The 21,108-nt window shown below is 40.6% G+C and overlaps 1 protein-coding gene across 1 annotated transcript; it reads left to right on the forward strand.

Annotated features, from left to right (window-relative positions):
• Positions 1 to 604: 604 nt before the first annotated feature.
• On the forward strand, positions 605 to 2,530 carry LOC149832732 (trans-cinnamate:CoA ligase, peroxisomal-like). Its single transcript, XM_090012565.1, has one exon. It carries the CDS (start codon positions 605 to 607, stop codon positions 2,348 to 2,350), a length of 1,746 nt encoding a protein of 581 aa, XP_089868691.1. The 3' UTR covers positions 2,351 to 2,530.
• Positions 2,531 to 21,108: the final 18,578 nt, after the last annotated feature.

Raw genomic sequence — 21,108 nt, forward strand, 5'->3', positions numbered from 1 at the left:
CCCTAATAAAATCCAGGAAAAAAATATTGTCGCAAAAAATTTGTCATTCAAAACTGAGTCAAGGTTAGGTTTTAGAGTTTGTCTTAGGCCCTACCACCAAGCCTTGAACAAACAGAGACGAGAGTAATCTGAATTTTCCCACAAATGTTAACTGTACTCTATGATGGCCACTCACACCAACACCAAGTATAAAAGAAGGAATCGTGGATAATCACCCCAGTGTCAAGTTGAAGACCCATGATCGAATCCCTCTGCCGCATGGGGTAGCTATTGTTCTGATAGGGTCGGCCTAACCTCAGCTAGACTTTAAAAAAAAAAAGAAAAAAAAAATCCATCCACCACACAAACGTATTCATTTAAAATATGAATAACCATCCAAGCCATCAAAGTCAATAGTCTTATGTTCAAAGCTATTATGTAATATCACCGCACCTTCCCTCCAGCCTCCCTCTCTCTCTGGCCTAGGGTTTACTTTTCTTGCCCCCACCACTTTAAAAGAGGATACTATATAATTCCCTTTCCCCCCCATCAACACTCACTCACTCAATAACCCTTCATTGCTCTCTCTCTCTCTCTCTCTCTCTCTCTCTCTCTCTCTCTCGAAATGGACCAACTACCAAAATGCCCAGCAAACTACGTCCCCTTGAGCCCCATCAACTTCCTACAACGTGCAGCGAAGGTTTATGCTAACCGGACCTCCATCGTCTACGGCGGGGTCCGGTTCACCTGGAAGCAGACCTACGACCGGTGCCGGCGACTCGCCTCCTCCCTCCGCTCCCTCAACATCAGCAAGAACGACGTGGTGTCGGTCCTTGCCCCCAACGTCCCCGCTATGTACGAGATGCACTTCGCAGTCCCGATGGCCGGGGCAGTGCTCAACACCATCAACACCCGGCTGGACGCCAACTCGGTGGCCACCATCCTCCGCCACTCCGAGGCCAAGCTGCTCTTCGTCGACTACCAGCATGCTCGGAATGCCCGGGATGCGATCATGCAGCTCATCGCCGCCGACGCACTCGTCCCGGTGCCGCTGGTGGTCGTCATAGACGACCTGGACCGGCCCACCGGCATGCGCATGGGTGAGCTGGAGTACGAGGGGCTGGTCCAGGGGGGTGACCCTGGGTTCGTGCCGGCGTTGCTGGAGGACGAGTGGGACCCCATCTCGCTCAACTACACGTCGGGCACCACGTCGGCGCCCAAGGGCGTGGTGTACAGTCACCGTGGGGCCTACCTCAGCACGCTCAGCCTGGTGCTGCAGTGGGAGATGCAGGGGGCTCCTGTCTACCTGTGGACCCTACCTATGTTCCACTGCAACGGCTGGACGTTCACCTGGGGCGTGGCAGCCCGAGGCGGCACCAACATATGCATCCGTGACACGACTGCGGCCGAGATCTACCAGTCTATCGCCGACCAGGGAGTCACGCACATGTGCTGCGCGCCGATCGTCTTCAACATCATCCTCAAGGCTGGCCCCATGGAGCTGAGGCGAATCGATCGGACGGTCGAGATCCTCACGGGTGGGGCCCCACCGCCTGCTGCGCTGCTGCAGCAGATCGAGGAGCGTGGGTTCCACGTGACGCATGCCTACGGCCTGACCGAGGCAACAGGGCCGGCCCTGGTGTGCGAGTGGCAGGCACCATGGGACGAGCTGCCCAGCCAGGACCAGGCACGGTTGAAGGCCAGGCAAGGACTGGCCGTGCTCAGCCTTGCCGATGCGGACGTCATGGACCTGGCCACAATGACCAGAGTGACGCGTGATGGCCGGACGTCCGGCGAGATCGTCCTGCGAGGCAGCAGCATAATGAAGGGGTACCTCAAGGACCCCGCTGCGACCCGGGATGCGTTCAAGGATGGCTGGTTCCAGACCGGTGATGTAGGTGTGGTGCACGAAGACGGGTACATCGAAATCAAGGACAGGTCGAAGGACGTTATCATCTCCGGCGGTGAGAACATCAGCAGCGTCGAGGTGGAGGCTGTGCTCTACAGCCACCCGGTGGTCGCCGAGGCCGCCGTGGTGGCCATGCCTCACCAGCATTGGGGGGAGACGCCATGTGCATTCCTGGCACTCAAGGAAGGATTGGACAAGGAAGGTGTGGAGGAGGACGAGATGATCTCCTTCTGCAAGAAGAAGCTGCCGGGCTACATGGTGCCGAAGAAGTTCGTGTTTTTGGAGGAACTTCCAAAGACATCAACTGGAAAGATCCTTAAATTCCAGCTCAGGGCCATGGCTAAGGGCTTCGCCGGTGCTGGGGAGCCTAAAAAACTCCCATCTTTCAAGAGGCAAACTTCTTTGCCCAAGGCTCAAACGTACAACCACCATCAACAAGTGCATGCTAGATCTCGTTTGTGAACAAAATAACTTGGTAAGAGAAAGATCCGCCGAATGATCACAGAAGAAGGAATGTGTACATAATATGCAGTTCTCTTGGCTCTCAATCGAATAAATTGTGAAAGGAATTAAAAATAGTAGTAGTTAGGATATGAGAGCCCATCTTATGTAAAATTTTATTTTATTAATTAAACATAGTTGTTTGATGGTTGTTTTTTAAATGATATGGATTATGGAATATACAATATCATGCCCTTGAACATAAGCATAATTAATTTTTGTGTGTGTGTGTGTGTTTTTTTTTGTGGGTAACATCAGCCCACACACAGACACTCAAAACGACATCAGCTCTGTTTGGGAGCCCGATTTGAGAGATGGGGATTCACTGAATCCCCTAATCCTGCTGCTGTTTGGGAGATGGGAATGGAGATGACCTACCATCTTCCCATTTCAGCTGTATTTTGCTTGAGGATGTACTAGTTGACAAATGTCACTCCCATCATTCGTTTTCATCTCTACTCTTCATTTCTGCTCCCAAGTGTGTAAAGCGTGTTGACTATTGGCTAGACTTGTGTAAACGCTTCATTTCTGCTACTTAAAGTTATGACTCTGGAGCTTGTCCTTTTCTTTTTCCTCGTGCTGGTGGAGCTAGGTTGAACTTCAGAGGACTACTTAGTTGATAAGGCTCAGGTCAGGTCATTACATCACACTCTGCGGACAAAGGGTGCCTAAAAGATGGACCAAGATCACAACATCCCGGAGAGTTAAGTTGTCATAATATTTTAAAATTTCTTCTTAAAAAATATTTTTAAATTTTGTTTTGCTCACGTAAATCTAAATAAAAATATTCGCATATATAAAAGTATAAAAACATAAATCCGTCAAAATTTGTTTTTGTTGTAGATCTTTCAATATATCATCCCCTGATCCTAGTACATAAAAGATTAGTAATGAAGATAATGTATCCAAACAAATATTTTTTACATAAAAAGAGTCATAATGAGGCTTGAAATTAGTAGAAATGATCAAAAAGTAATTTTACATGATCTCGATCCAGAGTATAGCTCCTATCTACTGATTGAAAAATAATTATTAAGAACGAAGTAATCTTTTATTTATTTAGTATAGTGTCTTCCTGAAAGAAGAAGAGAATAATAAGGAAAAAGTAGATTGACTATTTATTGTATCTTATTGAAAGATCAAGTTATTACTGAACAAAAAGGATAAAGGTTGAGATGGATTCAGAAGCGTCCTATCCCACTGGTCTAGTTCACTTATGAGCATTTTGATCCATCTTTATTTTTCCTATGGTATGCTGATGTAATAGGATGGATAAGGTGCAGTCGGGATACGGGGATGGCTTAGGTGATCCTCATGCGACGCAACCTAGCCATGCACATGACAACAGCGTCCCTTGGGCCCTGCATCAACAGAATGCATGCCCCACTCAAAAAAATTGCAGGTGATTTGTTGGTGTTACTTAAGAGATCACATAAGCTACCCCTGGATATCCCAACGTGGTAAGGTGACTTTATTTTAGGCCATGTTTGGGAGCATGGAATAAGAGATTGTGTTGTGGTTTCTGCCATGCTCTCATACTCTCTTGCTATTTGGGAGTAGGGCTGGACACCCGGGCGCGTAGCTTGCAGGCTCTCGGGGTACCCGACCCGATTCATGTCAGGCTCAGGCCTCATTTTAAGAACCCTGCCCGAATAATGTGAGGCCAGGCTCGAGAATAGGACCCTGCTCAAGTCGAGCCCTTATTATGGGTAAAAAAAAATGAATCTTTTACATTAAAATAACCAGGTGAGGCTTGTATCTTACGTACGAGGCTCATACTGGGTCATCCAGTCCGAGCCCAAAATGCAACCCGATATGGGTGCGGTCTCACAAAGGGAGAAATATCTTTTTTTTTTTTTAAGCAAACTGAAGCAGTTCACTCTTCTTCTCTCTTGACATTGAACTATTCACCCATAAGGTAATTTTTGGGCATGCAGTATTTTTTTGATATTTACAGAGAGATACCACCCTCAGGATGGGAGACCTAGTCGCGCTGGCTTTGCCTGCCTGACTTATGATCATTGTGCATAAAATTCTGTGGGTTTACCCCTTGCCCCTAGGGAGTGGCTACGCTTTCGTAGCAGCATGTTACTTGCATTGAATTTAGTGGAAAATGCACGGGGTTTGGGGTTGTGGGATGGAAAATTCAAGTAATAAATGCAATTGCTATTAACGTGTCTCTTTTTTCCTCCTGTCTTAAATGCATTGTCTCCCTAAAATGAGAATGTTAAGAAGCTTTGTTGAAATCTTAGCATCCATGGTAGCTGGGGGAAGGAAGTATGGAATACACAAATCTAATGGATTTGATACTTCCCACATGCTTATTTGGGAGCACCATCAAAATTTCTGCAGGTACTTACCAAATCCATATGAAAGTTGTTTGGAAGGATGTGTAGATTTCATGGTTGCCTTTTGATATCGGTTTACAAACAGATATGATAATATAATATTTTGTTTTTGTGAGACGTTAAGACTCAGACATAAAACAGAAAAAACAATAAAAAAATATAAAACAGAAAACATAAAACCATCTTTTTTCATTCAAAACACTAACTTCATTGCCTTACTGGAATTCTTCTGTTTGAAATACCCATGGATAAGAGAAGTATACACTAGTTGGTTAGGAACCATACGGTCTTTGTCATGGCTCACAATATCTCTTCTGCTTCCACTACCTGCCCATGTTAACATAGGCCATCGACTAAAGCAGAATAGGTTACGACGCTTCCACTACCTGCCCATGTTAATCTCTATGAAATATGTATAAATCAAAAGAAATCCAAAGAAAAAAATGTGTAACCCAAAAAAATGCACAGAAAATTCACACTAAACCAACAAAAATCTATAACCCCCATAATCTAAAACTCACGAGTACAAAACACCCCCAAAAGCTGAAAAAGCAGAGAGAGAGTACCACCAAAATCCAACACCACCTTCCTATGTGAACACGATGCTAAAACAGGGAACGATTCCAGATCGAACTCCCATCTTCTTCGTCGAAAACGGACTCCGACGATAAGAAATCCTAGCAATCATCCTCTTCACTTGCTTTTTCGAAGATGGTGTAGAAGAAGACGAAGCAATACCACACAGAGATGAGCAATCAGAGGCGTGGGACACTATTTTCCTCCTATGGTGACAACAAAAACCAGACGAGAAGAGAATTAATTAAGAGAACAGTTGGATGAGGAAAGCAGTGTCGTCATGGGCATCAATGTGGGTGTCGTCGACTTGTTGTCCATGGTGGTAGTCGAATTGTGGAATTGGCTTTGGTTTTTCTCATGTCAGTTCCACGATTCCACTGCTTTCTTTCGTCCCAAACAGAGGGTTTCAATGTGGATTTCATGAATCCACTCAGCAGCCCTCCGGTCAGAAGATCCCAAACATGGCCTTAGCTTTTACAAATTCACTAAGGCTGTGTTTGGGAGGTTGTAACCGGAAGAAATGGGAGGGTGTCAAAGACAATCATGGCCATTCAACAAAATCCTATTTCAGCCAAAGAGTGTTTGAGAAAAAGAATGCAATGAACCATGCCAAGCTGAAAGCCCAAGTTCGAATTCCTTTGTCATGGGGCTTAAGAGTTATCTGGTAGGGGCCTGCCTAACCCCAACTTGCCTTCAAAAAAAAAAATGCAATGAACCGTAAATATATGCAGCGATATAGAAGGTACCAAATACTCACTTTTGCCCTCTTTCAACTCTTCTTTTTTGAAAGGCAAGCTGGGTTAGGCAGATCCCTACCAGTATCATTACTTCAAAAAAAGGAATGCGATTACAGGTTGAATGAAGTTATATACCTCTCCCATAAAAAAGGGAACCAGTCAGCGGTTTATTCTCCCAAGACTTACATATCCCCCCTTAGCTAAATTTTTTAATAGTTTTGGTATGTAATGGATAGTCACTTCTTCCATTCTATTCCTTGTGATTTTCGTTTTCAACAGAAAACTTAAATCAGCTTGGTTAGCCTTCAATATCTCTAATATTTGTAACGTCGCCCCACCCCTCTTATGTTCTACGTAAATATTCTTATTGGGAAACGGTGGGGGGATAAGTGAAAACACACAGGGAGCCATGCCCCTGTTCCTTTTAGTTATGCTTTCCTTGTTCCTTTGAAAGATCTTTGGTCTTCATATGGATGGGACTGTTAGAAAAATAGTGTGGGCTTAAATAGGTTAATCACACATTATAGACCGTCTTAGGTTCAGACTCGATTTATGTGATTTAATCCTGTAAAACCCTCTGATATCTCATATGGTATGATACACCATGTGGAGAAACATATTTTGTCTACAATTTTATAATGGTTAAATTGAAGGGACTCCTAATCGCATTAGGTTATGGTCCCCAAACCTTATATAATGGTCTTTTCTTCAGACTCCCCATATAATCAGAAAGAGAGTTTAGTCTCTCTTCAATTAAGTTTAGATAAAAGAAAAGGATCACGTATATAGGTTCTACAAGATCATACCCATCAACGATCTATCAAAGCGCTTATGAATTCAAGTACGCTTTCACATCAAGTTATGTTTTAGTTTTTTATTTTAACAATTTAATGAGAACATATAAACACTACAACAAAGCAATAGATTAGCGACGACCACATTCCGTCGCTAATCCGTCGCTATGCCTCTTAGCGACGGATTAGCGACGACGAGGCGACGGTATGCTTACGTCGCGAATTTTTCGACGCTAACTGGCGACGGATTTATTTCATGGCCAGGTGTTATCATCGCAAAATTTTTACTTTTGCAAATCAAACTGACCTTTGAAATAGTTTTTGAAAATAACTCGCCTCCGTTTTTAAAATGCGGGAAAATTCCGTAGAATGGGACTCGCCTGTCAGTACGAGGTTCAACCGTTCCTGCCACCTTTAACAGGGGTAATTGAACCAAGGATCAATCTTATGCTCTACTCTATTCAACTTGTCTAAATCATATTCTAATTTCTAAATGCACATAGAATTAGGCATGTGCTATGAATTTTCAGAAAAGTACACATTTTGAAAACATGATGTTTGCTTTGAATGATTGAAATATTTAGAAAATGTAAATCTTGGAAATGATATCACATGGAAAATCATGAATTAGGTCTTGAAAAATATTTCTGAGAAAAGTAAAAATCGATTTCTAGGGAAATCTTGAGATTTTATGAAAATCAATTCTGAGAGAACTTGGTTTTTTTTAATTCCAACTTTGAACTTGAAAATATAACTTGAAATTTCGTATTTTGAACTTGAGAAACACTTGAAACATACTTTGAGATTTTCATATTCTGAGAAAATCGATTTCTCCATATGACTTAGAAAATTTTGAGAAAACTAATTTCTCTGAATTGAAATTGGAATTGGCAAATGCATGAAATGACTGAATACGAATTTGAGAAATACTTTTTGTATTTTGCAGTGCATTTTGAAGTTAGCCTAATAGTGTAGGCTGAATGTGGCTAATGTGAAGATCATAAATCTAAGTATCATTTGTATTCTGACTATGGCCATAAATACAAATTCCACCAAGTTTATAAACTTCATAAAAGCTAGTGCATGTGCCATTCGTGTAGACCATAGTGAGTTTGAATATGCATGAATCATCATCCATCACACATTAACATTATTTAAAAAAATAAACTATATGCAATGCAACCTAAGCTAAGCAGGAAATATAAATTCTTATTACAAAGTTTAATTACAAATTACATCACTATTGAAATTTAAATACATGAAAAATAAAGTCTTCAATGTACCTGCAAAACTAGAAAACTTGGTTAATGAATATATGTTGGCTTTTCTAGATTTATCCAACAATATCAGGAAATTGTTGGATTTTGCTAGATATAAGCCTTTTTGCCATGATTCCCTTAAATCAAAATAATAAAATATGAAATAAAATTGAATAAATAAGGAAGATAAGATATGAAATTTCGAAATTGGGGTCAAAATGACCAAAATACCCCTAATAACAAGACTATGGCCTTGAAATTATGGTTTTTAGAAAGATATTTTGATAAAATGCAAGTTTTGAAATTTGAATGGAATAAACTCAAACCAAATATACTATGACATGATTCAAAATATGAAATTAGGGTTAGGGATTTCGAAATTTAGGTCAAATGACCAAATTGCCCCCGATAGCAAGACTATGGCCTTGAAATCAGGGTTTTTAGAAATAGATTTTTTTGTAAAAACTTAGGTTTTATGCACTAAATGAAATCAAATGAGCACAAAATTAAACCTAAAGCATCCTAATATGATTATGAACATGATTAAACCCTAAAAATATATGCTTATGCACAAAAATCCAATAATATCACAAATTTTGTGATTTTTGCAGTGTTTTTGGATCTTTCAGGAACCCGGTTTTGCAATTTGCTTAATTCAGCCATCAAATGAATCCCAAAATCCATAAAAATTGGTACCTGAACTTGTTATAACCCTAATGTCGAATTGGAATTATAAAAATATTTTTTTGACATTAAATTAATCCGAAAATTGCATTAAACCCTAAAAATATGCTATTTTTGACCTAATTCACCAACCAGTCTCAGTCCAAGATCTGAACCAGGGGTCAAATCTCTATGGAAATTTATGAAATTTTACAGAGACTAACTAGAAAGAAAAACAGAGATTTCCCAATTTACATATCGGAAAAATCATCTCCGGTTAGGGAGAAAACCTTCCGGCAATCTGAGCTAAAATATATCACTCTTAACAGGGATTAAAACAGCTATTCCAGATTGAAAATACAGACATAAATAGCAATTCTGAACAAAAATCTCTGAAATTTTAGTCGTGAATAGTAGACAGAAAAATAACAATACTCACTTTTTCCAGATCATGAATCGGATCTGTGGTTTGGGATTTATGACTAACACAAGTCTGATTAGGGTTTTGGTAAACCTTAACGAGTTTTAAATTTTAAAACAGATTCTCTAAAAAGGGAAAAATACTAAACTGTGATAAAAAAATCTGAAAATTTCACAACAGACATATCTACTCAATGTGAATCCATAGCACTTTACAGATCTAAAATCGGATATAAGATGAGAGAAATATCATCACAGCAAGTTACCTTCTTGATTTTAACCATGATTTTAAAGCTTTAAAAACCCGATTTGATGTCTGATTTGTTTGACAGGGTTTCCGAGATTCAAAACCTCTGATTTTTCTACAGTAACTCAATAACTCATGCATGCATCACATATAAAAAAATCATAAATAAACAATGAGTACTTCAATCCGAAATAACATTATCTTTACTGTTCTAAACCTAAAACACACAGAAATTTAAGAAACTTGAAAAACCATGCATTAACTAATGTAAATAAATAAAATAAACCATAAAACAGTAAATAAAAACTATTTCTATGCTATAGAACGTAAAACAAACATGAATAAACCATGAAGATAAATTAAAAACAGGGAATCAATGGCTGGAATTTGATATCACCTTTAAAACATAGATTTAACCCATTAAAAGGGTAAATTATGTATTTTATAGGTTAATAATGTAAAGAATCATATTAAAATCAATTCTAATGGATTAAAATCCCTGTAAATCATCCAAAACAGGGTTAGATCACCTTCTTGGACCGTTCTTGCTGGTTCTTGATAGTTCTTGAGGTGAAACCATGGTTGATCTTCCATAAGGAGGGGTGTCCAAGCCTAAATCTAGGTTTAAAGCATTAAATAAAATAAGAAAAGTGAAGAAGTTCATACCTTGGAGTTGCAGCAATGGAGGAAGGGCTGGAGAGAAGAGAGAAGCTCCAAGATTTGCTCCCAAGGTGGCTGGAAAAATCGTCCCCCCTATGGGGGCCTTTTATAACAATTTTTTAGGTTTTAAAAATTAGCAATTTTGAAATTTTTGGACTTCTAAAGTGGGGGGCGATTTTGGGGTGGAGTTACCTAACTACCCCTAGTCTAAATTATCCTAAATAATGTCTAATTAACCCCTAGCTAATCCTAAAAAATCCCCAAATGTGGTGCCACTTGGCATTTTCTCACATTGGGTTTTTAAAACTCCTTTAAAAACCTTTAAAAATACTAGTTTTAAAAACTAACTTTCAAAAATGAGTTTTTCAAAATGGTTTTGACTCTTCTAAACCTCTAACACTAACCAAGACATCAACTAACCCTAGTCTAGCCCTGACTGACTCGAATATGACACCACCCCGAGTGGGCCCTACTTGAGTTTTTCAAAAAAAAATGATTTTAAAACTTGAAATTGAAGGAGTTTTCAAAAGGATTTTCAAAAGAAATCTTAAAATTAGAATTTTTGAAATGGCATAGGGTTCTAACCAAGTCATAACTCCTCTGGATATGGTGCCAACTGAGTGGGCCCACATCAAATTTTGAACATTTTTGAAATAAACACTGAAAATGGCTTTGAAAAAGGGTTAAAATTGACATTTGAAATTCAAGATCTTTGAAAATAGGGTCTCAAGCGAACTGGAACTCTGGGTTAGAGTCCTGAACTCTTAGGACTCTGAGATTTTAGATTTTAAAAGCCAAATAAAAGAATTTTCAAAAGATTTTATCAAGAAATGATGAAATAAGTTAAAAAACACAGTCAGGGTTAGACCCCTAACTCAACCGAACTCTAAAATAGAGTCCTGAACTAACTGGACTCTGTAAAATGACCTAAATTTTGAAAACAAACGAAAAAGGTTGAGAATGGAAGTAAAACAAACTTAAAAACCAGACTTCTGACCGGATTAGGACTCTGAGACAGAGTCCTGATCGGACTGAAACTTTCAAAAATTTGAGAAATTTGATGAATAGAGGGATTCAGAAGCGACACCATCTAAATGGGTCTCATCTGTGAATTGAAATCGATTAAAGTTTGAATTTGAAAGGAATCCATATTGTTTTCTAAGAAAATATTTCGAAATATAAAGTCCTGGGGTTGGAAAATGACAGAGTATTGAATAAAAAACCCAGGTTTTGAAATTGATTTTGAAATAAAGCTTTAAAATTCAAATCTGGATTGAATGTTTTGAAATAGGAGTGCTGGATCTCGAAAATGAGATGCAATGTCATACAATGCTATGCAGAATACGTGCAATGACATGCAATGATCTGTAATGACTTATGAAATGGACAAACATTGGATGAGGGTGAAAATTTGGGGTGTTTACAGATGCCCCTCTTTGCTGCTAAGCCGGTTGAAAGTCGAGCTTAGTGGCAAAGAAAACACACCAAATTTGGACTATAAAAATGCCCCAGTTAGATGAATCTGACTGGGTATGAAAGAATTAGTTCAAAGAATGATGATAGATATGAAATGAAGAATAAGGAGAAAATTTTACTTCGAAAAGAAGTGAGATTCAGGTTTTGCCCTTAACCTGGATGGGACAGGAAATACCTCGTATGGAACGAAGCTCAGGCTTAACCCTTAACCTGAAAGGGGATGATAAATGAAATACCTCATCAGAATGAGGCTCAGGTTTAACCCCTTGACCTGAAAGGGGACGATACCTCATGGAAAAACGAGGCTTAGGCTTAACCCTTAACCTGAAAGGGGACGATACCTCGTGGAAAAACGAGGCTCAGGCTTAACCCTTAACCTGAAAGGGGACGATAACTCGTGGAAAAACGAGGCTCAGGCTTAACCCTTAACCTGAAAGGGGACGATATACGGAATCCTCAAATGAAGAAACCATGATGGGACCTTCGAATTCTGCACAATAAATCCGAGAGGGGTTTGCAAAAGGAAGAAAGGGGGTTCCCTAAAGCTTGAAAAGGGATTGATCTTGGATGTCTCATCGCTGAGACTGAATGGCTTTTAAGACAGATGACCTTTTTGCAGAAAATTCAGGTTTAACCCTTAACCTGAACGGGAACTGCCTATGGTGGGACAGCGGGGAGCACAAAGAAGTGTGCTAATCTAAGAGCCCAGGCGCTCAGATCAAAACAAGAAGGGAAGGATCTTGGACAACTCCCATCATCCGATCCTAAAAGGGATAACAATAACGCCTGGATACATCAAAATAAACATCAAGTTCTCACTTCATGTCAGGATAACTTGAAAAGATTGCCAATAAGATAAAAAATTGTAGTTAATTCAAGAATGATAAGCACATATATATATGAAAAATATTCCCTCTTTTCTACCTGAAGTATTACCTTCGACTAGGCTTAACTCCGGAGAATCAAGATTCGAATTCGAATATCATTGCCATTGACTTTCTCTCAAGGAAGCTATCAATTTCCTTGATATGGGCGGAAAAGAATACATTCTTGATATTACAAGAGCTATTGATGAAAGAATATTGATAAAAGAATTTCGCAAAATTAAAGAAGATTCTTGATAGATTCGGCAGTCTGATATCCTGGGATTCTCTTCTCAAGATGATCTTTCTGCACTCTCTTTTTGACAGAATTGGAGCTCTCTTGGATTTTTCGGGAATTACATCATCCTTCATTTTGGAGATGTCCTGACTTGTCTCTCTCTTTTTTTTTGGAAGGGTACGTCACAAACTCCTTCATCTCAGAGATGTTCCGATCCTTCTTCTCTCTCAGGGATTATATTGACGGTTATTAACTCTTTGGTTGGAAGTCTCTTGATGATAGCGGAAATTAAATATCTTTTAGGGTTTGTCGGTAGATCCATCACACTCGCCTTCATCTCGACGGTGATCTGGACTTTCCCTGGAAGGATCCGTCACAAACTTCGTCATCTTGGAGATGATTCAAATCTTCTTTGGCCCCAGGGGTCGACTCGTCTAATTCGCGTTCATCTTGACGACAGTTGAGAGATCCCTTTTGCAGATATTTAATTGCAGCTTAGGTGATGGAGGAGATGTAGAGATGGTATGGATTTTTTTGTTTGTGTCACCCAGGATATTTCAACTGCTTTTATTTTCTAAGAATGGTCTTTAAAAATGCGCCATTGACTGCGATCAATATCAATCATTCATGGCTTTGCAACAACATTGAATTTTCTTTGCTGGCCATATCGCAGATTTATTCTTCATCCTTTTGGTTGGCCAATAGAAAGATTTTGAATTTTGAATCCTTTTTCGCAAAAGCTTTGTCACTTCGGAAGTAATACTGAAGGTATTCTGAGGTACAATTTTATGCGATAAAGATTTTGAAATCAACAACTATTTTTTTTATGGCAAATTGGCAAAATATTCTTGGAATCCTTGGTGAAGGAAATCATTTGAGATCTATATGACACATCCGTGGCTAGATTCTCCTCTCCTTTCCCCAAAGGAGAGACTTAGGCTTGACCCTTACCTGAACGGGTAACAAAAGATACTCCTCTCTTTCCTGAAGAGGAGGTGTTTGCAAAACGAACTTTCGAAGAAAAATAGAGTTTTCGTCAAAACTCCCTATTTCTAGGCTTCTCTTATGGAAAGGGGGCCGCTAACAGAGATTGAAAGGATATCATAGAGGAACGAGTCCATCACACTCTTCCTGGAAAAAGGGTCCTCGACGACGGGGGTGGCCTAACAAAAGACATTTAAGGTTACAAGGAGGACGAGCTTCCGTCGAAACTCTCCCTAGAAAAATGGTTCCTTGTGTTACAACAAAGATTATTTTGCAAACTGTTCGTGAATCACGAGTCCCTTCAAACTCTCCCTAGAAAAAGGGGTTCAACGAACGAACATTAAAGACATGCGAAAAGAAACGAGCTCCCTCGAACTCTCCCTGGAAAAAGGGTCCCTCGCAAGAGAGATACTTGGCGATTGATTTTGATAGCTTTTGATAACTCAAAGAACTGCTTGATAACACGAATGACTAGAGGTCTTGACAAAATCGGCAACTTGAATGTCAGATTAACAGAATGGAACGACCCAAGAGTCTGATACAGATTGTTTGGTTCGCAGGTCTAAAGATTGAGCCTGAACCTCAATGTGAGAGTTATGTTGCGACCAGTATGAAGACCGAACTTTGACAAAGTACCAATACGAGCACTGTATTTTAAAAAATTACCAGTACGAGCACTGGATTTTAAAAGATTACCAGTACGAGCACTGGATTTTTTAAAGGATACCAGTACGAGCACTGGACTTTAAAAAGTTATCAGTATGAGCACTGAATTTTAAAAGATTACCGATACAAGCACTGGGTTTTCAAAAGATTACCAGTACGAGCGCTGGTTTTTAAAAGATTACCAGTACAAGCACTGGGTTTTGAAGGGTCATCAATTGGCGATGACTTGGACGACTTGCTGGGGTCTCAGGATTTATCGCTTATCCTGAATGGGAAATTCAATGTAAATTGACGCGGATGAATGCGTGCAAAAGCAAATGGATGCAACTGAGTGCACATGCGTGCAAAATGAGAGATTTATTAGATCCTGCCTGCACACAAATTGTTTTAGATAAAAGGCAACTTTACCAAGAATGCCCCAGTATATTCTGGGGAAGAGGGGTATTTTGACCAAAGAATAATTGATCATTTATTGAGGAGAATTTTTGAAGAATACAAAAGATAGAATAGAGATTTTCTAGGTATAGAATTTCTTCAGATGTCGAGCATTAATGGGGTCGGATAGTTCTACCCCGTCTGTATTAATCAGACGATATGAATTACGGGGCAACAGTTCTTTCACCACGTAGGGACCTTCCCAGTTTGGCGACCATTTGCCACGTGGACGATGCTTGAGATGAGCCGTTGATCTAAGGACCAAGTCATTAACTTGGAATCTCCTTTCGATGACTGACTTGGCATATTGTTTGGCTATCCTCTGACGATAAGACTGAGCGTGCTCTGCTGCTTTGAGTCTTTTCTCATCGAGTAAATCTAACTGAACCAATCTCTGTTGCTGATACTGATCGAGTGGTAACTCTAAAAGAGATGCGAACTTAAGGGCGGGCTTCTGAACATGAATAGGTAACACCACCTCAGTCCTATAAACAAGTTCTGAAGGAGTCGCATTGGTTGGGGTTCGAATGGTAGTTCGATATGCCCAAAATGCATCATGAATTTTCTCGTGCCAATCACGACCCGTCTCAACGGTTCTTTCCAAGATGCGAATCAAACTCTTGTTGGTTGCTTCTGCCTGACCATTTTCTTGTGGATAATAAGGAGCTGAAAAATGATGATGAATTCTGAATTTTGAACAAAAGATCTTCATTCTCTCATTCTTGAAATGAGTACCATTATCTGACACGATGTCGTGTGGTATACCGAAACGACAAAGAATGTTCTTATGAATGAACGAGACTACATGTCGACCTTCCACTGTACGCAGAGTGACGACTTCAACCCATTTGGTGAAATACTCTATTGCGGCAAGGAAATATTTATGACCATTAGAAGCTGAAGGAGAAATGGGTCCTACGACGTCGAAGGCCCACATAGAAAATGGCCATGGAGACACGACTGATTGCAAGTACGTGGCTGGCGCATGAATGGAAGGTGCGTGTATTTGACACTGAACGCACTTCTTCACAAAACGATAGCAGTCTTGCTGCATGGTTCTCCAATAGTATCCTGCCCGAATGATTTGTTTAACAAGGGTTTGGTAGCCGACATGACCACCGTAAATACCTTCATGCGCTTCTCGTATGATTTCTTTAGCTTCTTCTTCATCTAAGCTCCTGGAATACTCAAAACTGAACCCACGACGATAAAGAACATTGGCAAGGATAAAATAGCGGGCGAACATATGCTGAATTGCTTTTTGCTCCTTCTTTGATAGTTCTGGTGGAAGCTTACCAGTTTTAATAAAGTTTTTGATATCTTGATACCAAGGCTTCTTTTTCTGTTCCGCCTGGTTGACTTGCATTACCGGAACGAAGGCAGGTTGGTCAAGTCTACCGATTTCAAAGGAGCGACAGGATTCTCCATTTCTGAAAGACATAATGGAGCCCAGGCTGGCCAAACCATCAGCTATTTGATTAAACTCTCTTTTGATATGGAAAAGCTGAAATTCATCGAAATTGTTGATAAGGGATAAAACGATCTTTTGGTAAGGGAGCAACTTCTGATCTTTTACCTGCCATTCAGCTTTGACTTGGCTGACGACGAGCAATGAATCGCTGAAAGCGTGTACCCTCTGAACATTGAAGTCTTGCAAAATTCTCATACCTTGTATTAAAGCTTCATACTCAGCCATATTATGGGTACATTGAAAATCCAGTTTCAGAGAAAAGGGGATCATCTCTTTCTCTGGTGTGATCAGCAAGATTCTGACTCCTATGCCGGCCATGTTCTTGGATCCGTCGAAAAACAGATTCCAAACTGGAGATTGTTGAACATTACAGATCCGCTCATCGGGAAAGCTATCCTCGATTCTAACATCTTCTGCTAAAGGAAAATCTGCCAATTGGTCTGCAATTGCTTGACCTTTGATAGATTGCTGAGAAACATACCTCAGGTCATACTGCATTAACAAGACTTGTCACTTAGCAATCCGTCCACTAAGAAATGGTTGTTCGAGAATATACTTGAGAGGATTAAGTTTTGAGAGAATCTTGACTTCTGATGCTAACAAGTAATGTCTCAGCTTCTGACACATCCATACCAGTGCTAGGCATGTCTTCTCTATTTGAGAATATTTCTTCTCGTAGTCAATGAAAGTCTTGCTTACATAGTAAATGGCATGTTCAACCAAACTGCCTTCTTCATATTGTGCCAAAAATCCGCCACAAGCGGCTTGGTTAACTGAAACGTATAGCAAGAGAGGCTTTCCCAATTCTGGTGGCTTTAGAACGGGCGGATTAAGAAGATATTTCTTGATACGCTCAAACGATTGCTGACACTCTGGTCCCTATTCAAATTTCACTCCTTTTCTGAGTAGATGATTGAAAGGTTCACATCTCATGGCAAGGTTGGATATGAAACTCCGAATTGATTGCATACGTCCCTGAAGACTACGCAATTCCTTAAGAGTAGTTGGAGGTGGCATGTCAATGATGGCCTTTGCTTTAGCGGGATCCATTTCTATCCCCTTTTTGCTGACCAAGAAGCCTAGCAATTTGCCTGATTCAACTCCGAAGACACACTTCTGAGGGTTGAGTCTTAGCTTATAAAGAATAAGCCGCTTGAAGACTTGACTTAAGGCATCGATATGGTCTTCTTCCTCCTTGGATTTGACCAAGATGTCATCAACGTATGCATCCATGGTCTTGTGCATCTGATCATGGAAAATGGCAGCTATTGCACGCTGATAGGTTGCCCCAGCATTTTTGAGCCCAAACGGCATGATTGTATAACAGAAAGTGCCCCATGGCGTAGTGAAGGATGTTTTGGATTGGCCACGAGCGACTAACTTGATCTGATTATATCTGGAGTATTCGTCCATGAAGAAAAACATGGCATGCCCAGCCGTGCTATCAACTAGGAGGTCAATATTTGGGAGGGGATAGTCATCCTTCGGAGTAGCTTTATTGAGATCGCGAAAGTCGATACAAATTCGCACTTTGCCATTTTTCTTGGGAACTGCAATGATATTCGCCAACTAGTCCGGATAATCTATTGCTCGAATGAATCCTGCTTTAAGCAAGTCCTCAAGTCCTTCCTTGACCTGTTGCTCGATTCGAGGATCCATTTTCCTTAACTTCTGTTTAACAGGTTTCGCATCAGGCTTCAGAACGAGTCGATGTTCCACCAATTTAGGATCTAAATCGGGCATATCTTCATAAGTCCATGCGAATACTTCTTGGTGCTGCTTGAGAAAATCAATGAGCCTTTCCTTCTCATCTGCACTTAGGCTGGTGCCGATCTTGAGAATTTTTGGACTATCTTCTGAACAATATTGATGTCCTCAGTCGGATCCTGGACTAGGGTCGATGGTTCATCTTGTTTCTGAATCGCTGCAAATTCTGGCAACTCTGGAAGCGAAGAATCGAATTCTGCCATTTCTTCTGACTGCTTTGTGATCTTACGGTTCCCTGCTTTTGCTCGGACCCGATATATCTTTGCCGATTTCGATAGGATTGAAGGATTAATGACTAACCTTTTTATCGGTTGAGAAGACATTCTGAAATTTTGAAAAGGAATAGCTTTTAGAGAAAGCTCCTTTACTATGACATAAATTGCATGGGAATAAAAAAGATAAGAACAAATGAATTTTGAAGACAAATTGCAGAGGAATAAGAGAAAGATGACATCCAGATAGACGAGAAAATTGATAACTTTATTGAAGACTTGAAATGAAATAAGGACATTTAAAATGAACTGAAATGGGACATTGTCCCTACAAACTGCAAAAATCAAATGAATGAAATAGAAAAGACAGATGGTAGAAAATTTTTAATGGATCCCTTTAATGAAGACAGTATTTTTTGTGGGATCTTTTGCCCATGAATCCTAGTCCTGCCCTGCGCGGATGATGGTCAGGGATCACTGGCTCTAGCCGGCCATCTCCGTTCTTGCCAAATCCTTTGAAAGGCTGATAACCATGCTTCAGTAACAGGTCAAATCCTTTCTTGGTCCTAACAAACTGCGGAAAAAGAGGATGGTCCTTGAAAGTACTGTAATCGAGACGACCCCCAATCTTAAAGAAATGTGGTCCTTGCCATTGGACCATCGCTGCTGTGTGATTTGTCTCTGATGTTGCTCCTAACTTTAGCATTTCAAGGCTTTCACTGAGAACAATTTCTTCACTTTCCCTAATGCTAGGGATATCAGCAGTATAAGTTGGCCTAGGGATCATAGGCTGAGGTAGCCTCTCTTCAGGATCTTCCCCCAAAACAGTAGTTATCATGCCACCTTTAGACCACTTGATGCACTGATGCAGAGTGGATGGCACGGCGTTGGCATTATGAATCCATGTTCTTCCCAGTAGAAGATTATACGTTGGCGGCACGTTAACGACATGGAAAAGAACTGTATGAACAGAGTAGTTGATAAATATTTCCAAGAAGATCTTTCCCTTTGCTGTCTGTCCATGATTATCAAACCCATAAATGGTGATCGGATCCGGTGTATACACTTCTTCTTTTATACCCAGAGCCTTGGCAGTCATTTCAGGACAAATGTTGAGGCTACTGCCTCCATCTACAAGCACGTGGGGTACAGTCATTCCCCGGGTTTGCACCACAATGTACAAGGCATTGTTATGAAATGCGTGAGGTTTTGGCAGATCCTCATCTGAGAAAGTTATGGGAGCATTGGTCATGGCCTGATTAACGATCTGAGCCATGTCTTCAGGTGTGGTGTCTGGCTTGACTTTGATCTTTCGCAGTAAATCATCCAAGACTTGCTGATGCTTAGGAGAGGCACATGCCAACTCAAGGATAGGGATATTAGAGAGGGCAGTGATTGGTCTTTACACCGTGTCGACCTTTTCTTCTGGTTTTCTCCCTTTTTCCGAAGTAGATTTGACAAGGCTCTTGGGTAACCATGGCATTCTTTTGGCTACCTCTGGAGATACTCCAGCGGGTTCTTTCGAAACTTTCAGCTTACTGAATGCTGAAACGAGGTCCATCTTTTGAGAACCGGACTGGGCCTTATACAACAGTAATACCTGATGCTGCACCTTGATATCACTGCTAGGGCATGGTCGGATATGATCTTGTGGCTGAAAGGGATGATCAGATATCATTGCTGTTGAGTGCTGCAAGAAAGGCTGTTTTAGAATCTCCATTTTCTCATCTTCAGCCCCTTCTACTAACAGATTTTTGTCAATATAATCTTGTATGATGTTTTTTAGAACGAAACAGTTTTCGGTATCATGTCCCACAGTTCGGTGGAACTTGCAGAATTTGTCCTTCATTTTTCCCATAACCACTGGCGGGTCGGCTACCCTTGGAAGCTTAATCATATCACTGCCGAGCATATATTCTAATACTGTCTCGAGGGACTGGTCTAGAGGAGTAAACTTGCGGTTATAATTCCATCCTTCCCGCTTCGACTTTTCTTGTGGTCTTGATCTTTGTTCGAGGGTCTGCTGTGGCTGCTTATCATATTGAATAATCGACTTGCCTTTCTGATCACTTTTGTTGGGATTTGACCCTCCTGAAGCATAACTATGATTTTTTCCATTTCCTTTGTTCTGATTCTTGCTGTTACTGACAGAGTAGGTAAAATGGGCGTTCTTCTTTGATTCTTGTTGACTGTTATTCTTTGTAAACATAAAACCTTCATAAGACCCGTTCTCCATACTCAACTCGAGCCATTCGGCTCGTTCTGTTAGTTCTTATGAAGCTCTTCGATGGAGATGTAGAAATTAGTCCCCTCAGGGGTTGCGAGAAGTTGCTCAGGATCAAAGATAGTGCGTGTCTTTCTGCTATTGGCTCGCACATCTTATTGCAAGCGGATCTCCATCTATGAATGAAATCTCTGGCCTTCTCGTTTTCCTTCTGCCTCAGACTGCAGAGATGACTGAGAGTCGGGAGTGCTTCAACATTGAATAGAAAGCGCTCAATAAATAAATTGACCACTTTGTCGAATTCTTTCAGTTCTATCGGATTAATGTGCTTTGAGTACCACTTTGCTGCGACACCTTCCAAACTGCGAGGGAAGCAGAGAAATAAGGCACGATTGTTCCTCTTGAACCTGGAACATTCTGCGAAGAATAGGGCGAGATGTGCTTTTGGGTCACCCGAACCATCAAACTTGATAAATTTCTTGGGGAGATTATCAAGATCATCATCCCCATCTAGTCCATCATAGAAGTCTTCACTTGTAAAGACTCTTTTGCCCTTGTCACGAGTTTAAAGATCCTTAACTATTTTCATCACATCTTTGAGTTGTGACTGCGTAGGGTCGTCAACAGACTGATTCTTGGATTTGTAGGCCGACCCCTGCCCTTGAGTCGACCTTTTGAG

Source organism: Nuphar pumila, chromosome 7, assembly GCF_984573655.1.
Source record: "Nuphar pumila chromosome 7, dmNupPumi1.hap1.1, whole genome shotgun sequence".
NCBI lineage: Eukaryota > Viridiplantae > Streptophyta > Magnoliopsida > Nymphaeales > Nymphaeaceae > Nuphar > Nuphar pumila.

Excerpts from the sequence above, each read along its gene's own strand:
- LOC149832732 (XM_090012565.1), top strand. The coding sequence starts at position 605 with ATGGACCAACTACCAAAATGCCCAGCAAACTACGTCCCCTTGAGCCCC.